This window comes from Phallusia mammillata, chromosome 6 (assembly GCF_965637545.1).
Source record: "Phallusia mammillata chromosome 6, kaPhaMamm4.hap1.1, whole genome shotgun sequence".
In the NCBI taxonomy this organism is placed as follows: domain Eukaryota; kingdom Metazoa; phylum Chordata; class Ascidiacea; order Phlebobranchia; family Ascidiidae; genus Phallusia; species Phallusia mammillata.
Genome location: NC_137257.1, coordinates 1650417 through 1667404, shown reverse-complemented (window position 1 = coordinate 1667404; position 16988 = coordinate 1650417). Strand labels below are relative to the sequence as shown.

Here is a 16988-nt window from a genome sequence, read left to right as displayed (position 1 = left end):
CTTTAGTGGTAAAGTTTGGCTGATTAATAACATTACTATTTTTACTCTTTATCTGATAATATGCATATTAATATAACTGTGGTTCGTTCACAACTGCGATTTGATAACTCATAATTTCTGCTTGACATTGATCGTTCTGATAATGACCGGATACAAATTAGCAATGACCTTCAACCACAAAATCAAAACATCCGCTTTTTTGTGTTCAATCATCCATGGAAAATTGATAAATCCCAGTAGCGCAGATGACAATTTCCCACGCGCAATAATTTGAATTTGAGTAAAAAATATTTCTTTTTATTTCCGGAAATAGAACCCAAAATAACTTCAGAAATAGTCTCACAATATTTTAATTTGTTTAAAAAACAGTTAAAGTTTAAATAGTCGTCCTACGGCCTAAAAATTGAGCAAAAGAAAAACATAAAAAAAAACACTTAATGGGAATTTCGAAAAAAACTGACTGATTTATGGAACAAGTGTTGTTTTTAGTCTTTCCTGAACAAGCACCTGAAGAGTATCTGGTGAATAGTCTTGTTCGGGTATGATTTTGTCCAGTAACTCTGTTTTTATTGCCGTTTACGACTTTTTACACGATCATACTCACTTGGTTAAAGTAATGCTTTATAACTAGGAACGAAAGTGTCTTTGAAGTAGCATAAAACATAGTTATTTTGTATTATTGGCATTTTTCAGGTTGGCTTTTTGAAAGATACTTCAGACAACATAATTTCTTGGTCAAAAGAAGATGTTGTAAAAAAGTTCTACGTTTCTCTAACACAAGGGTTCCCAAACTTTTTTGATCTGTGGCCCAAATGTCTATTTAATAGCGATTCGTGGCTCACCACGTGCTGTAAATTTAGGCACAAAAAATAACTCAAAGACAGGCGAAATGGTTTCTTGCAATTTATTTTTAATGAGATACATGCTCCTGAAATTTGGCTACAAGATACGAAATTCTTTGCAAATATTATGTTTTTCAAAACAAAGTGCATAATATCTACAGTATAACAAAACAGTAGAATCTGTTCAAATGGCTCTGTGGCGCATTGAAAAAAATTTTCGATTTTAGAAACCGGTTCAAACCGGTTTGGAGGTTCGGTAGGTGGCGGAAACCGGGCATAACCGGTTTGAAACTGGAATATTTGTACGAAAATCCACCCAAAATCAGAATTTTCTTCGAGTTTGTGACGTCCAAAAATCGAATAAACGGAAAGGCTTTTTAGAAACCGGTTTGGAGGTTCGGTAGAAGGCAGTTTGTCGAGGTTAAAAATTTTGGCGTTTTTTAAACTTAAAATCACTTAAGCAGTGTTGTTTTGCGAAACCTTCCACCAGTGGCAAATTATCATAATTTATGTTTGATTAATAGGACCTAAATTGATTTTTTAAGTTTTACTTGATAGTCTACAGCAGTGCTCTTCAACCATTTTTGGTCTGGTGAACCCTTAAAGTTGTTGTGACGAACTCATGCACCTTCTTTACTTAAAAGGTAAAGTGAGGTATAAAGCGTCATAAAATCATTATGCATATCATCACCTCAACGGGGCTTTCAAAAAATGCTTGATTTGCCACCAATACTCCAAGCAGATGTTCGTGAATTTTCGATAAAACATTAGCGAAAAAGCCAAAACTCGACATCCTAATATAACCCAAATGTAATACAGACACTTTTAAACTTGACGCAAGGATAAAACTTAAAAAAAGTTTACCTGGGTTATACGTCAGTTGAAACCTACCTCTTTTTTCTAATATCGTGAAAGTCAAATATTAATGGTTTATTAAAAGTTTGTGATGCACCCTTGTATACCCTTTCTTACTGGTGCACCCCATGCATACTATGGTGCACCGTGCACACCGGTTGAAAAGCACTGGTCTACAGTCATAAACCGGATTATTTAGTTATAAACTGAACTATTTTTAATCAAATCAAAACAATTATTGTTAATGTACTGCACGAAACATTATCATAACAATTATAGAGCAAATTTGGTTATTGGCTTTAGTGGGAAACTACACCAAATTGGTTGAGAACCACAGCGCTAAAATTAAATAACAAAGTTGTTTTGCGTTTTTAATCTACTGCAAAAAATCAGGCGAGATTGTTATTCATGTCTGGTTTTAATTCGGAAACACACACAAAAATAGTTCTTGGAGTTCTTCGACAGCAACCGACGAATAGAAGTCATGGAATGCAAACTTCAAGGGCTGAAGAGAAGCAATGTCGAACGTAGTGTATAGCGAATATCAATGTGGAACGCCGTGTAAAGCGAACATCTGGAACTTAGTTCAATCAGGGTTGGGGGTTCAAGGTTCACTGCAGTATAAGCGCCACCTGAAAATAAGAGCAAATATATTTTGAGATTACAACACATATTAGTGATTCCAGCATTTAGTAAAGAATGCGTTCTTTCAATTCAGTAAACCTAATGAATTGTTTGTTTCACTTTTATCCTCGGTGGGCGGGCAACTTAATGTGTTATGCTCACAATGAGTCTGTCGTCGAGCTGCCTGTTTATATAGCCAATTGCAAGTCCGTTGAATCATTTATTATTTGATTTATATCAATTGCAGAGTAGGTGACTTTAATTTAGTTTAACCCTGTGACTAGGAATGTGTTTGAGGTGGGATTAGAACTCATAACCTTGTGACTATAAGGCGGTTGTGCTTACTGCTCAGCTAACTTCTATGACAAACTAAGTTGTATATGCAGGGTTGCCATACTGTCCTTATTTCTAAGATTTGTCCGTATTTTGAAAGGCCATGTCTTTGAAAAATGTATTGTCCTTATTACCATTACTTAGAAATGTCCTTGTTTTTGACTTGAGTCCTTATTTTGTCTTTGCTGGAACAGACAGTTTCTGGCCTAAAATTGGCATGTGATATGTCAGGCAGTGTTTTTTTTAAGGTGTTTTGAAATTTCTCCAGCGGTTTCCCAAAATGGCTATTTAAGCAAATATGGCTATTTTTTGGTATTTAAATGAAACACTTGCGGTCTCTTAAAACTACTTAGCGGTCACCCAAACCAAACCTTAAAAAAACCCTGTGTCATGGGTCGTATAAATGCAAAGATTGATCAAAAAACTGTTTTGGTTGTCCTTATTTTGGGGTCCATGTCGATGGCAACCCTATGTATATGTCATCAGTTAAAATTTGTGACACATAACAAGCGAAATCTAAAACTCCTCAGTTATCTGCTTTATACCAATGTAGTAATTTGTGGGATATACCTTATCTTCAGTTATGTCTGGGCATTTAAAGTTGTACAAGTAATAGTGAAGATTTCCATCCCCCATTCCAAACTTCAGGTCTTTAAGGAAGGATTGGTTGTCCATCAAATCGAGTGCGTTGAACACATCGAATCCACTCTGCATATGCAAAGCAAACACCGGGTCATTGTTTGCTTCTTACATAGAAGTTTTGTAAAATAAGCTGAAAGTGTTTTTCCTGTTGATTTTGAGTTTTGGGAATTAAATTGAAATCTAAGGGGTGGGAAATAGTGATATGAATGAAAAATGTAAGTACCTTTTGATGGTAAGCCACACTAACTGCAACGTTAGCCTTTTTTAAAATTGTGGCTTACATCTGAATAAATACAACATGCAAAATCAACGCATAGCAGATTTCAAGGGCAAAGCATTTAAAAAAAAATCAGGGGTCAGCAAACTCTGACATATGTGCTAATCTTGGCACCCGAGGTGATTTTTCATGGCATGCCAACCTATCTGCATGTTTATAGTGAAGTACTAATTTAACCTGATACACTGCTTGTTTTCAGTCTTTTTGTCATGACATTGTCTTAAAATCCAGCTTACATGCATAAAACTCTCGTCTTATTATTAAGATTACCTGGCACGAACCACTATTACCCACAAAAAACACAAAGCCATTTTCACATGAAAACAACAACTAAATTGGCTTGCGCCGTTTAAATGGTTGCCGACCCCTGGTATACATCATACATACTGTCATACTTATTCAGTTATTTACCTTTTTGGCTAAAATCAACATGTCCTTCATGAGCTCCTTTAAAGTGTGCTTGGTTGCAACGGTGTAGTAGAAATAAGCGGCATACAAAACTTTGTGTTCGGGGTGGTGCATGATGGATGAGGGGAGTGAGAAATAACTGGCCATGTCCGTGATCTCACCTTTATCCAAAAATAAAATCGGTTTTATAAAAGTAAGAACTTTTTCAACTAACATTTTCTGTTTTTGGCAAATGATGTGGTTAAGATAATGCATATACATAAAGATGCAGACCAGCGATAATGGTATAACGTCTTCAATGGGCCCGGCGTACTGTGATTTATACATGAGTGTGCCGTGATCGCTGGTCTGCATTTATACTTCAGGGCTGATCCCAGTTCTGAATTTATGTTCAGCTTAACTATACATAAAGAAATTTTTAGTATTTCTAACATTATGTAACTTGAAACTAAGAATTGTGACAATATCTGTAAATTGTTCCCTAACCCTTAGCATTATTTTAGCATATTTGCAAAAATTTTGGCAGCTGTGTCCTGTTTTTTTTTGCCACATTACTATAACGTGTTACTATGTTGGTTGTGTCAAGGTGCAAGTAAACAAAACAAAACACAAATTGGATTTTTTTGGATACTCAAATACAGAGTAATCCATTTAATTGCATGTCAGTTTATCACAAAATCCATTTAATTGCATTGGGCAGATGAAATTATTGAAAATTATGAAAAGTTTGACAAAATGTTTATGCGATTAACTAGTTTTGTGTGTAATTACAACCTTATTATCAATGTTCTTTTATGATATAAATAAAACAGTAGACTATCACTTAATCGCATAAAAAAGGTTAACAAACTGGTTCTGCTAATAACCGACTTTGTGTGTATTTACAACCTTATTATGAATGTCCTATTATGACATAAAAGCACATTTTTGCATTTGTCAAATGGACAAACCTACATTAACAGTCTTGACATAAGTCCAATGTTTATAAATTATATTTACCAAAAATTTGCAAGTACAAGCTGCAAGCCAACTTTACCTGTTTCATCCTGAACTACATAAGTGTCGATCACATTTTTGTGAGGCAGAAAAAAATGGGCAACTTCACTCTAAAAACAAAACAAAGAGTAAACCTTGGGACCGGTTTGGACGAACAAATTTGACCGAATTAGGAGAAGATCCGGTGTAACTGATGTCGATTACTTTAAGCCTTACCACATTATAAATCATTTGTACTTTAAGTTTGGTCCGAATAAGGCGAAGAGTTGGATTAACTGAGGTTTACTGCATTAAATTATTGCAACTCATTCTGCAAAAATAAAAATATAAGCAATTTTCTTACCTTGCTAAAGATAGGAGCCAGATTAAATTGTTGCAAATGTTTTTCAAGTAGTTTATGGCATTTCTCAACATCAGACGTTTTCATTTGTCTTAAACCACGAATTGAAGTTTCCTAAAATACATGTTTTAAATTTTATTTTATAAAATTTCAGCAAAATGAATTATCTGAACTTAAGCTAAAGAGCACACAGGTTTATCTATTTTACCACTTACTGTTGTACTGGTTTCACTGTTCGTTGAATATTTAACTCCAGTTTAAAGTAGTGGTCCTTAAACAACGCACCCAGAAAGGTAACCAAGTGCCCAAGGAGATAACGGAAAAGTTATTTGATAAGTTATTGACTGAGTTTCCATTTTACTATCAATGGTGCGTCCCTAAAATTTTGTTATTTTATTGGTGGGGTAAAGAAGTTTATGAAACACTTGTTAAAGTATTGTTTACTGTTTCAACATCAAGATCAAAATTTATGGTAGGAAAGTACAGCCTGATGTGAAATTGCTAATATCGTTTTCAGCCTGCTGAATTAAAAAGGTTGCTAACTTCAACTACGTTATTGCTATCTAAGTCTTTGACATGTTAACATAACAACATTATGTTGAGGACTTCCTTGATAGAACTCCGAACAAGCAACAAACCTCCGGTAATCTCATGAGTTTAATCAGTCTCTGCATCGTTTGGTTTCTTCCAAGTTGAGAAAACTTGACGTCAACAAGTTTCTTCGGGTTTAATGATCGATGATAATATCTGTGTGGAAAATATTTGTGTCGTCAACTACATATCAGATACAGGTTGGCAATATGAATGCTAAATATTGCTATTAGGCTGGTAATACTTTTTTAACTTCCACAAAATGTGTTAAGAGCAGTTTGAAAATCAAAATATTTGGCAAAAGAGTTTTTATTTATGTCACGGCCACCAGTACATATATTTTAATAAACATGTTTACGGCCGCAGGTTGCACACCCCCGCTCTAATAGTAGGCATGTTAATATCAATGGTCACTGAGGCAAACTGTTTCAGTAAGTGACAATAAAAAAGCAAACAATTCTGACACAAAATCACAAAATTTGTAAAACTGAGCTATATATTTCGCCTATATAATTATTCTCTGTCTTGAAAGTCTGCAAACAATGAAGGTTAAATAAAGAAGAACGGGTGCTAAAAGTTGACCTATGTTTAAGAGATTGGATTTTTGAACCGAAAAATGTACAGTTAAGACTGTTTACCTTCTTATGCTAACTAAAATTACACTCGATTACCATGTAGTTCAATATTTCAGCATTTTATTAGCTACATTGGCATTTAAGAGTGGATACTTTAGTTTCAGAAACAAGCAATAATCTTAATGTCAAAGCTATTGCTTAATATTTGCAAATAAAAATGTTAATGCAGTTTAAAGATTTAGGTTGTGATTAGATTTGAGGTGATGCCATAACACACATTGGCACTTAAAAGAACTCATCAAATAAACTACATTGCTGTGTTGTCATTCTGTTGTTTAATTTAATTGTTTGAACAAATATCTCAAATAACACCAGACTCTATTGTAACAATATCCTGATTAACTGGAAACTGCAATTATCAAATTAGGACAAACAACCAACGAAAGATGATATCAAAATCCACAGCTAGCATAACAGAGACAATAGTTAAAAGCACAAACTACTTAAGGATTCTTGCAATGTTTTAACTTTTTTTGCACTTAGTTAGGTCATAATCATGAAAGTAGGTGGTTTAACTTTATACCACTCTCACTATTTAACACCCACCGGGGTTAGAATCTAAAAACAATGCAATATATTTTTGCAAGAATTGGTGTGTTTAAATATGCAAACACAGTTTATCACAGGTAATAAAATTTAAGTGTTTTCGGCATAAAAAACACTTGCAGGCACATTTGGTTCATAACATAACCACTTTGTCAAGATGTTTGATTTAACTAACTGGAGATTATGATAATCCATATGATTTTTTGGGTATAATTTGAATTTGGGATCTCTGCCATTTAACAAGTTATGCCATAAACTGGTACACAGTCAATGAATTCAGTGCGCTATAAATGGCTATCCAATTCCTGTTTGCCAAGATGAACCTTTCAAACCAGTGATTCTCAAACGTGGCTCTCAGGGCCGCACACGGCTCCCAACTTATTTTGCGGCTCGCACCAGACCTTAGAAAACCACCAAAGATTTCTATTTTAGCTTCCAAGGTAATGATCTTTAGTGATTTTCTCAGGTCTCGTTTTTTTGCGGCTCCCTACACATTTAAAAAACTACCATTTGGCCCTGACAATAAAAAAGTTTGAGAACCACTGATCATAACCCTTAATCATTGTTGCAAAAATGCACGAGGCAAAGTAATGACAGACTAGTACTGGTCCATAGGGTGAAAAAGTATGTATCAATCTAAAATACAACAGATACATTGACACCAACCCACCTGCATTTTGCAACAGGTTTTGGCAGAACAATTCCTGCAGTGTAGACAGCTTGGAATATTCCATGGAGATTTACCCTTCTTGTGATTTCACGAATGAGGACGGGAGCGACTCGCTTCGATCGAAGTTTTTTGTGAACGCAGAGGAAGTTGATCTCAACCATGTGTTGTTGACTAAAAGTGTTTTTCGTTAAAAGTCTAGTTTTTTGCCCAGTAAAGTGGGAATATTGTTAAAAGACTGCCCACTTAATAAGATAAGACTTCGATTTACATTCATTAATCTTGATAAAAAGTGGTTTTTATTAAAAGCCCAATATTTTTTGAGGACAGCATTACTAAAACCGAGTATTACAAAACCTATATAAGTGGGTGGTTCAGCCCAGGAAGCTTAGGCCTAACCTATTTCCCATTGGTTTTAAACTAATATAGGTTTCAAGGCTCACTTAATTACAAATATAACTCCATATGATTTAAAATACCTGGTGTGCCACACAAATATACAAATCACCCAATAATAAACCAATAATTCATATACAAACAGTTGCTGCCAAGCCTAATATACAAACTAAAAAATGCTCTTTTGACAAATGCATTGTTTAGTTTAAAAACTTTTTTTATGTAAGTGTCATAATACAGTAGGGCTGATTACGAAATGTCAGTTAAAACGAGATATTTGCAAGAAGGACAGTATTTAGTTTACAAAAAATTATCTTTTGCACGTCACAATAAATTGTACAATATCAAAAGTATATCTTACGTTTCGTAAACTTTGACATTTGCAGGTATTGCAGTGATAAATCCAACTAAAGTCTTGTTTTTCTTAACTCTCACGCCACAATGCCATTCTGCTACCCAGCCTGGTGGACGCAATGCCCTGTAATAAAGCAAAGAGCGTCATGGGTTAAAACTACAATTAAAAACAGTTTTTTTCTCCCATAGTGAAAAGTACTGTTTAAAATGTACAACATAATATTTGACCCCCATAACACACGTCAAGAGCACAGTGTATCAACTTGTCATGTCTCCATTTAAACTCAGCATTTGCCATTTCTGACAGATTTTTGATATCTCATCAACTACTTTTAACCAGGGATGGGGAGTCAGGGACATTTTTAAGCAATCAGAGTTAGTGAAAATTTGCTGAAATCAACTCTGAATCCTTAATTTAATTGGATTGTTGGAAAATTAACAAAAAATCTTAAATTTATCATTTAATTTACCCTATAATTACCAACCAATTTCATCAGTATGTAGAAAAAGTAATTTCAATCAAGCGTATTTTGATATTATAATCAACAAGTTGGAGTTGACTCTTTAAATTTGGTGGGACACTAAGATTCAGGCTATCGACTCCCATCCCTGCTTTTAACAGCAACAAGTAAGCAGAGTAACAACATATGTATAAATGTACTTAATGGCTGATGTTGCACTTGGTTGCTAAAATCAATAAATAATGAGGCATCAAAGATCAGACAATTGGGAAAGCTGCCTTAGAATAACATACCATTGTAAAAACTCTGCAGAATAATCGAATCGAAACATATTGTCTTCGTCCTCCACATAATTTTCATTCAACAGTTTGTAAACTTCCTCCAACTGAATAAGAAAACAATGAAAAACAGGTTAAGCTTTGTGAAGTTAATATTGGTTGTAAGAAAAAAAGTGGTGAACAGCCTAAGCTTGCAGGTTCTTATTTCATACCAAATCACCCAGTTGGAAAAGATCAATAAAAAAGAAGCTTTCAAAAGATTATTTTTAGATAAAACTTGGAACACAAAATAATAAAACACTGTTTTACAAATATGCTACTGTTTTGCAAAGTAATTCGCTAATAACTCGTTTTGGAAGCAAGAATTAGATATACACAAACTTATGGATATTTGCAAGTATGATGCGACCGTATTGCAATTTTTTAAACCAACTATACCTGATGTGGGCTACCCAGGTCGATTGTATCCCATTCAAATTCATTCGGCAAGCTGTAAGGCTCCTGTCGTACAGATTCTTTGTCGGCCTCGATTGGACCAACTTCAACAACCTGCTCAGCTAAATAACAACACAACTGTTATTTGGAATGCCAACAATGTATGCAAATTTACAGTGGGGTGACATTTGTAAAGCTGACTTTTTGTATTTGGCCAAGAAATCAAAGCAAACATTACAAATGATATTTTTTCTAAACTATTAGTTATAAAAACTGGCCGTGTTTTTGCTGTGACTTTATTGACTTTAAGTAAACTTCTTTAAGGCATATTTATGGTTTTTATCGACTTTTTATCGACTCTTATTCGTGTTTTCATACAGCACCAGCATTTAAGCATTTTATAAAGCTAAATTGGTTTGAAGTGACGAAAAATTATACAGAGCCAGAGTTTCCTGATGGGAGTGTCCACCTCCAGGTTTTCTGTACATTTAAGTACATACATCGAAAATATGTTGGTGGGCAAAAACAATCTCAATCAAAATCTATGTACAAGTGAACTGTGAAGTAAAATAAGTTTAAATGTAAGCTGTAAACAGCCTCATCAGTGCTGCTAGTCATCAGACACAGGCCAGATGAGCTAGTGTAGCCATCTAATTACACTCCAGTTTGCTGGGAGTAACAGGCTGAACGCCATGTATCACCAAATCTGTTTGATGGCACAACTGGGCTTAATGTTAGGAAGTCTTTCTAATCACATAAAACACACTCACACCTTTTCTACTTACAAAGTTTAGGTACAGGTTGTGTGTCCCAGAATCTCCAATTCTTTGTAGCTGGGTCCTCGGGAAGTAAGGCTGATTTGTCCAAAGCAGCAAGCGCGTTTTGTACAGTTTTCAGGTCAAACGAAGTCTGCAAAAATATTGTTTATAAATCGACTATTTATAAAGAATATGTTAAAACATTTTAGTGCGAAAAATTTGAGTCACAAACTAGGAATTTTACTGAATATCATGGAAATTTCTTTTATAACTATATGTAGTGTTTTCTCAAATGTAAAGCAGTAAATTTGTGAAACCAACATTGTATTTGGAGACAGCAAATAAAATAATTCACTTATCATAAGCCACAGATGTTGATGGCTTTATTATGATGAAATTGTTTTGCCCCATCCAAAAAAGTGAACTAATTGTAAAGTCTAGACTTCAAGCGAAATGTTAAAATATCACTTTATGTTGTCTTTGACATTGTATTTAAGTTACTGAAAACTAAAATGAATATCACAGAATGTCAGGACAATTGTAGGTGTTATACTGAATCAAGTCGGCTGAAGCTCAGCTGATAGAGCACAAGCTCCGAAAAGACTTCTGTCGTGGGTTAGAATCCTACACCGGGCTAGATTTTTCTGGTCTGTGGCTTGCCATATTGGAATGCTTGGGAGCCTGGCAGACTATGATTTACATATGAGTATCCTGTGATCGCCGGTGGTTTGCATAAACTTCTGGGCTGATCCCAGTATGATTGTATCTAAGCTAGAACGAACAGGATTGTCTTACAGCAGCTGTGGGTGCACCTTCCTGTGGTACAGGTTGTTCTTCTGACTTTGTCTTCTTTTTCTTGTGTTTTTTTCTCGGTTTCTTCTTGGTTGCAGTCTCTGCATTTCCATCAACTACATCGCCATGTTCTTCGCCGTTGTTCAAATGCTCTCTGTGCAAGAAACAACAATTCACACAAATGATGCTGACTGAATGACTTATCACCCAGTCTGCAGAGCATGGCAGCTGTATGCATGACTTTTTTGGAAAAAAAATTTTGCATGCCAATTTTTTGGGGTTGCAAGTGAAAATTTTGCACTTAAGGCTTTTAATTGTCCTGCTTTGAATTGTGTCGCTTGCTTTTTGCCTGCTAAAATTGGTTTTTCACAAGACATGTTGGTCCTGCCAGCCCGAACGTTTTGCAGACTGGAATATCAATACATTTTTTCAGGTAAAAAATAAACAGTTTTTTTCCAACCAATATAACACAAACATATGTATGTCATATTTTTTTACACAAGCAGTGTTTACCTATTCTCTTCATTGACTGGGAGATGATTAGTGGCCTCAGACATTTTCTGTAGTCATTACATTCACAACATTTTTAATAATATTTAGGATAAGTAAGCGCTAAAAAGAAAAAAAACATATTGCACCAATAAAATTCAATAAAGTTGATGTAAGTTGTTTGAACTACTCAATAAAACAAAAAAGGTCGTTTGTTTGCAATGAAAACATGCCTAAAGTATAAACTGATGGCCAAACTTTTAATTTAAACCAAATTTAGAATGAATATATATATAAAACTACTCTATATGTTTCTCCCCTTTTTTAGTATTTTTCAATGTATCATGAATGTATAGAAAACTAATTACTAAATTGAATTGATGAGAATTTTCAATTTAAAAAAAAAATTGCAATGAATATATAAAACTACTTTATATGTTTCTCTCCTTTTTTAATATTTTTCAATCTATCATGAATGTATAGACAACTAAATACTAAATTGATGTCATGTTATCACTTCAACATGTAAAGAACAATTTGAACAAGCAACTATTACAGTTTCGCCCTGAACTACTGGTTGTATGTTGTCATGGCAATAAAAATATGAACCACCACATCTACAGTCATATGAAAACGTTGTTTCCTCATTTATAAATGTTTCTTCAAATTCTTCTAATGGAATACAATCCGAGATATTGTAGTCTTGCTGTGTGATAAGTTGCTGCAATTGTAAATCATATTCTATTTTCTTTTGCGGGTTTCCAAGAACTTTCCATGCTTCTTGAATTTTGAGAAAACTTTGTTCACTTTTAGCTAGATTGCTTTGCTGTAGCTTGTCCGGGTGAACTTTACGAATAATCTGCTGATATTTTGTTTTCACTTCAGCCAACGTTGAAAAGTTATCAAGGTTCATCAGTTCATAGAAATTTCCTTCCAAATTTGACATTATTTACCGCATTTTGTCGCAAGTTTAATGAAAAACTGTTTAGACACAAACCCCTACAAAAAAGTAAACAACATTTTTCAACTTTTAATTTTGGGTGACAAACGTTTTTACGCCAGACAAGGCTTGATGGGTCGGCGCAATAGGCTTTTTTTATCTAATTTATAAAACACTTTCATAATGTAATTCGTAACACGCAAATTGCTAATTTTAATTCGTTTTTTCTTTAGTTTGCAGAAATTACAAAAATCCATGCGAGTGGGTGAGAAGCTTTCGCCGCTGTCGGCGCCAACGGTCAAAGATAATTTTAAGTGAAGACGAAATATTATCTATTCGAGCTCGAGGCCAAGCAGTTGAGTTGAGTTTATTTCGCTCGGTAAAACAATTTGTACCGTCACAGAAATAGTGTTCTTTTATAAAAGAAGAATCAAGTTACTTCTATCGTTTTCTTTTTTTTAAAGTAAAAGGTTCCTTTAAGATTAAATTTTTTTCAGTGCAGTAACTTGTTCTTCCAAAATGAGAAATTCGGACATTTCCTAGATGCATATTTGTGTTCATGTACTTTCTAGGAGAATCTTTTTCTTTTTCTTAGTAACTTTTGTGAAGTGTGGTGTTGTAAAAAAGCATTCGTTTTAGTCAAGAATTGCTTACAATATTTCAGGTTACTTTCCCAATGCATACATTTTTTTCACAATTTAAGAACTTTCAGAGAGATATTATTTTCCTTTGAACGTAGCGACGGCTTTTTTCTATCACTAATAACGGCGCTTTACAACTCCTCTTTTTTGCTCTTAGTATTTCCCACTACTCTTTCCATTTTCTTCTCTTTCGCTCCAAGGATAACTGCGCTTTCCCACACTTTCTTTTTTCCATCAGCTGCTTTAAAATTCGAACAATTTTAATGCGCTGTTATTTTACCAAAACATTTTCAAAGCACCTACTGTAACATAAATGATGTAATATTCGCATTGACGATTTATGTTACACTACCAACGTGTTATTTTTTTAGTAGATTTATGTTACACTACCAACGTGTTATTTTTTTTTTTTAGTATTACCACAGAATGCCTGATTTGTGGGTTGGAGAGGCGCAATATCCTGTTGTTTCGCTTGCCCCAGGCATTTTCAAAACTTCCAAACTGGGAAGCGCTGCTTATGCAAGCGTTTAACTTCAAATCTTCGAGATGTTAAGGTTGTTTTTGGTTTAAACTTTTAGGTTTAAAATTTTTCGACATTCGAGTATACTTGCTACATAGATTAAGTTGCGACATTGTGACAGAAACAGTTTTCAAATATTGATGCGATAATTTGAAATTGAAATTTGACACAAGGTACAAATTGCAGGACAATAAACGATTTGTGTGCACGAATAGATGTTAAATATTTGGACTCTTTAATGCAAGGATTATAACTTTTTATAAGTCACTTTTGCCCTGTTGAAAAAAATAATGGCATTTGGCACTTTACCAACAACGGGTGCAGCGCAGTTTTTCGGGCAGCTTTGTTCCCCCAAACTGGTCAGCACAATTCTTTGCTGCCTTGTCCTTTATATGACCTTGTCGGTGCAATTTCTATACGAAGGTCAATTCAGCTACCAGATTTCAGCAGAAAAAAAATCAGAAGTGCATGAAAAAACATGCAAACTAAATTTTGAAGCAAAAATATCGAAGAACCCGCTGATTAAAACCGACCCAAACAAATTTATCTTGGCTATTCAATACAATGGACCGACAAACCAGATGATCGGTTTCAGGGACACCGTATACCTTGCTATACTCCTCAATCGCACAGTGATTGTGCCAAAGTTTTTCAAACATTCCACCGACAGTTCTGGTAAGGGGGAACCGATTGATGAACGGATGCGTGTCGATATCGTGCAATTATCGTCTTTGATATCGACGGTATCATATTCGGAAGTATCGTATTCTTGTGAAAATCACTTTGGTGTCGCTTTTATGGGACGAGGAGGTTCTAGATTTGATCTCAAAGACTCTGTTTTGAAAACTGCAAATGTCACGCTTTCTCGGAACAAAGACGGAAAGTACAACAAAGTTTTAAACACGCGTGAACCAGGAGTCACTCAGCCCACTGACTTGGGTGATTATTACGCCTCGGACGCCAAGTGTGCCTTGGTTTACTTTCCCTATCGCTTTGTCGGTGTTCGTGAACGCGAAAATAAAATTGCACAAGCAAAGGAAATCTTGTCAAATAGCGAAGCAAAACTGGACGCTGCGAAATTGGACGATTATTTGTTGTACGCTATTGTGTACACAAAAGTTCACAGGCCTCAGTTTATACGAGAGATTACCATGAATTTTGCCCTAGAAGTTATGAACACTGAGTGCTATTTGGCGATTCATTGGCGATTCGACCCTGATGACTGGTTGAAAAAATGCAGAGGCCAAGAAGGCGAAAGGACAGACGTGTGCAATCAAATAAAAAGCGTAACTGGCATGGACATCGTGAACGCAGGGTTAAAACATATCAAAGATCACTTTAAAGGAAACCAAAAGCCTGTAATTTATTTCGCAACCCCTTTGAATCAGGAAAAACTTATATCAGGTGTTCGAGAGGCGGCGAAGACTTTGACTGACAAGGGAACGAACGTTAATATCTTCACTTCTGTGGATTTGCAGCAACATTTAAATGTTTATGAGGATTGTGGTTTGATGAGGGATTATACGGAGGACGTGTTAGCTTCTGTTGAAATGGAAATTTGTTCTTCAGGAAAGTTGTTTATGTTTTCGCATTTCTCTTCGTGGTCTGGTGAAGTTTTAAGTCAACGTCAGGGAAACGAATTACGAAAATTCGACACTGATATTTTGTCCGCGGCTTGGAAAGCAAGAACGGAAAATTTACCCAAGGAAAAGTTACATTAACTGTTTTGAAACAATTTGAAATTTATGACGAAACAGAATATGGAAGAAGAGAATGATGACGATGTCACAAAGAGAGAAAAAAAGAAGGCAAACTATCCGTTGCGGTGTAGCTTGGTGTAGCTTATATGCCGCAAACCATACTCTGTGTGAGGCTGCTTATAGGCTGTTTACATATCAGTTTCATGTAGTATCTAGATATGTGTTCTTGAATTTATTAGTTATCAGTGCTGGATTAAGGGTCTGCTGGCCTGTAGGCACATTTTATAATTGGCCCGAAAATCAGGGTTGCCAACTAAAAAATTAGAATTATCAGTGTTGCCAAATCATTGTCACAAAGATCGTTGTTGCAACTATAACACAAGGTACCGTGCAAAAACATGGTGATATGCCTATTTAAATGACAACTATGAGCGTTTTTGCTATTGAAAAGGCGTTAACTAGTTTTTGGAGGTCAATCAAACAGAGCTATTAAGATAAATGCTTACTAGTTTAGAAAATAATTATGTTGAAAACATAACTAAATTTCTAATGATTTTAAAGTGGCCTGGATTTTTGACTGGCCTGTATATAGGCACGTGCCTACTATTGCCTAATGGTTAATCCGGCACTGTTAGTTATACTATTCATTTCGTATTCGGACTTTTTCTTTTACTTGTTTAGTTTGGCTGCAAATAAATTTGAACTTCTTTTTGTATTGATGTTTCTTGTGTCTCTCAACATAAAAAAACAACAACACAGTGTACCACTATAAGGGAGGGCATACTGACAATTTATCGACAAAAGTGCTACCAATTACCTTGAATACTGCAAGTTTAAATACTAAATTGTCACAGCTAGTATATCATTACTAAAAACAGGCCTATGCTGCCCTTGAGCATTTTGTTTTATCTGGCAGGCATTACCCCCCCAAAAATGGGTTGGTATTTCTCATTTTGCAATACAAGCACATAATCTTTAAAGAGTGGGTGACAAGTATGGCCAGCAAACAAGTTGCAATTGCCTATTTAAAGTTGAATAAAATAAAATCAATCGGCACTGCTGTGAACTTGGTACATGGGGGTTTTATGGAGGTACAGCTTGGTAGAAATACTAACATAAGAACTCACAGTAGCCAGGTTTGCTAAGTTCCGGTAAAGAGCGTAAAAAGTGCAGTTATTTGAAAAAACGCAGTGAGACTGGGATAGGATTAGGGACTAAATTTAGCATAAAGAACTAGTTTTTTTAGATTGATTTTGTTGTTATTATTATCACGAAAGCTCCGACCATCCCTAATAACCCTAACCGTCAGGAATTTTTTTCACGGGTTTCGAACCCAGAACTCTTCCGGGGACGAATCCCGATCAGGTTTTCTATGTCTGTATATGGGTCAGGCGTGCCGGATCATTCGGCCAAGTTCCTGCCTTAACCGTCAGCATGTTTTTTGCAAAAACTGGATTTAAAACGTAGT

At 35.1% G+C, this 16988-nt stretch overlaps 2 protein-coding genes across 2 annotated transcripts; both read right to left on the bottom strand.

Annotated features, from left to right (window-relative positions):
• Positions 1–2096: 2096 nt before the first annotated feature.
• LOC145233018 (glycylpeptide N-tetradecanoyltransferase 2-like) lies at positions 2097–11853 on the bottom strand. The gene is made up of 13 exons (XM_080097682.1): positions 11744–11853; positions 11234–11384; positions 10466–10589; positions 9684–9802; positions 9261–9352; positions 8514–8630; positions 7760–7930; positions 5956–6064; positions 5321–5431; positions 5018–5087; positions 3985–4142; positions 3225–3362; positions 2097–2329 (listed from the first exon to the last, which is right to left on the bottom strand). The coding sequence occupies exons 1-13, from the start codon at positions 11785–11787 to the stop codon at positions 2309–2311; spliced, it is 1425 nt and encodes a 474-aa protein (XP_079953808.1). The 5' UTR covers positions 11788–11853; the 3' UTR covers positions 2097–2308.
• Positions 11843–12752, bottom strand: LOC145233019 (dnaJ homolog subfamily C member 24-like). Its single transcript, XM_080097683.1, has one exon. The coding sequence runs from the start codon at positions 12663–12665 to the stop codon at positions 12225–12227; it is 441 nt and encodes a 146-aa protein (XP_079953809.1). The 5' UTR covers positions 12666–12752; the 3' UTR covers positions 11843–12224.
• Positions 12753–16988: the final 4236 nt, after the last annotated feature.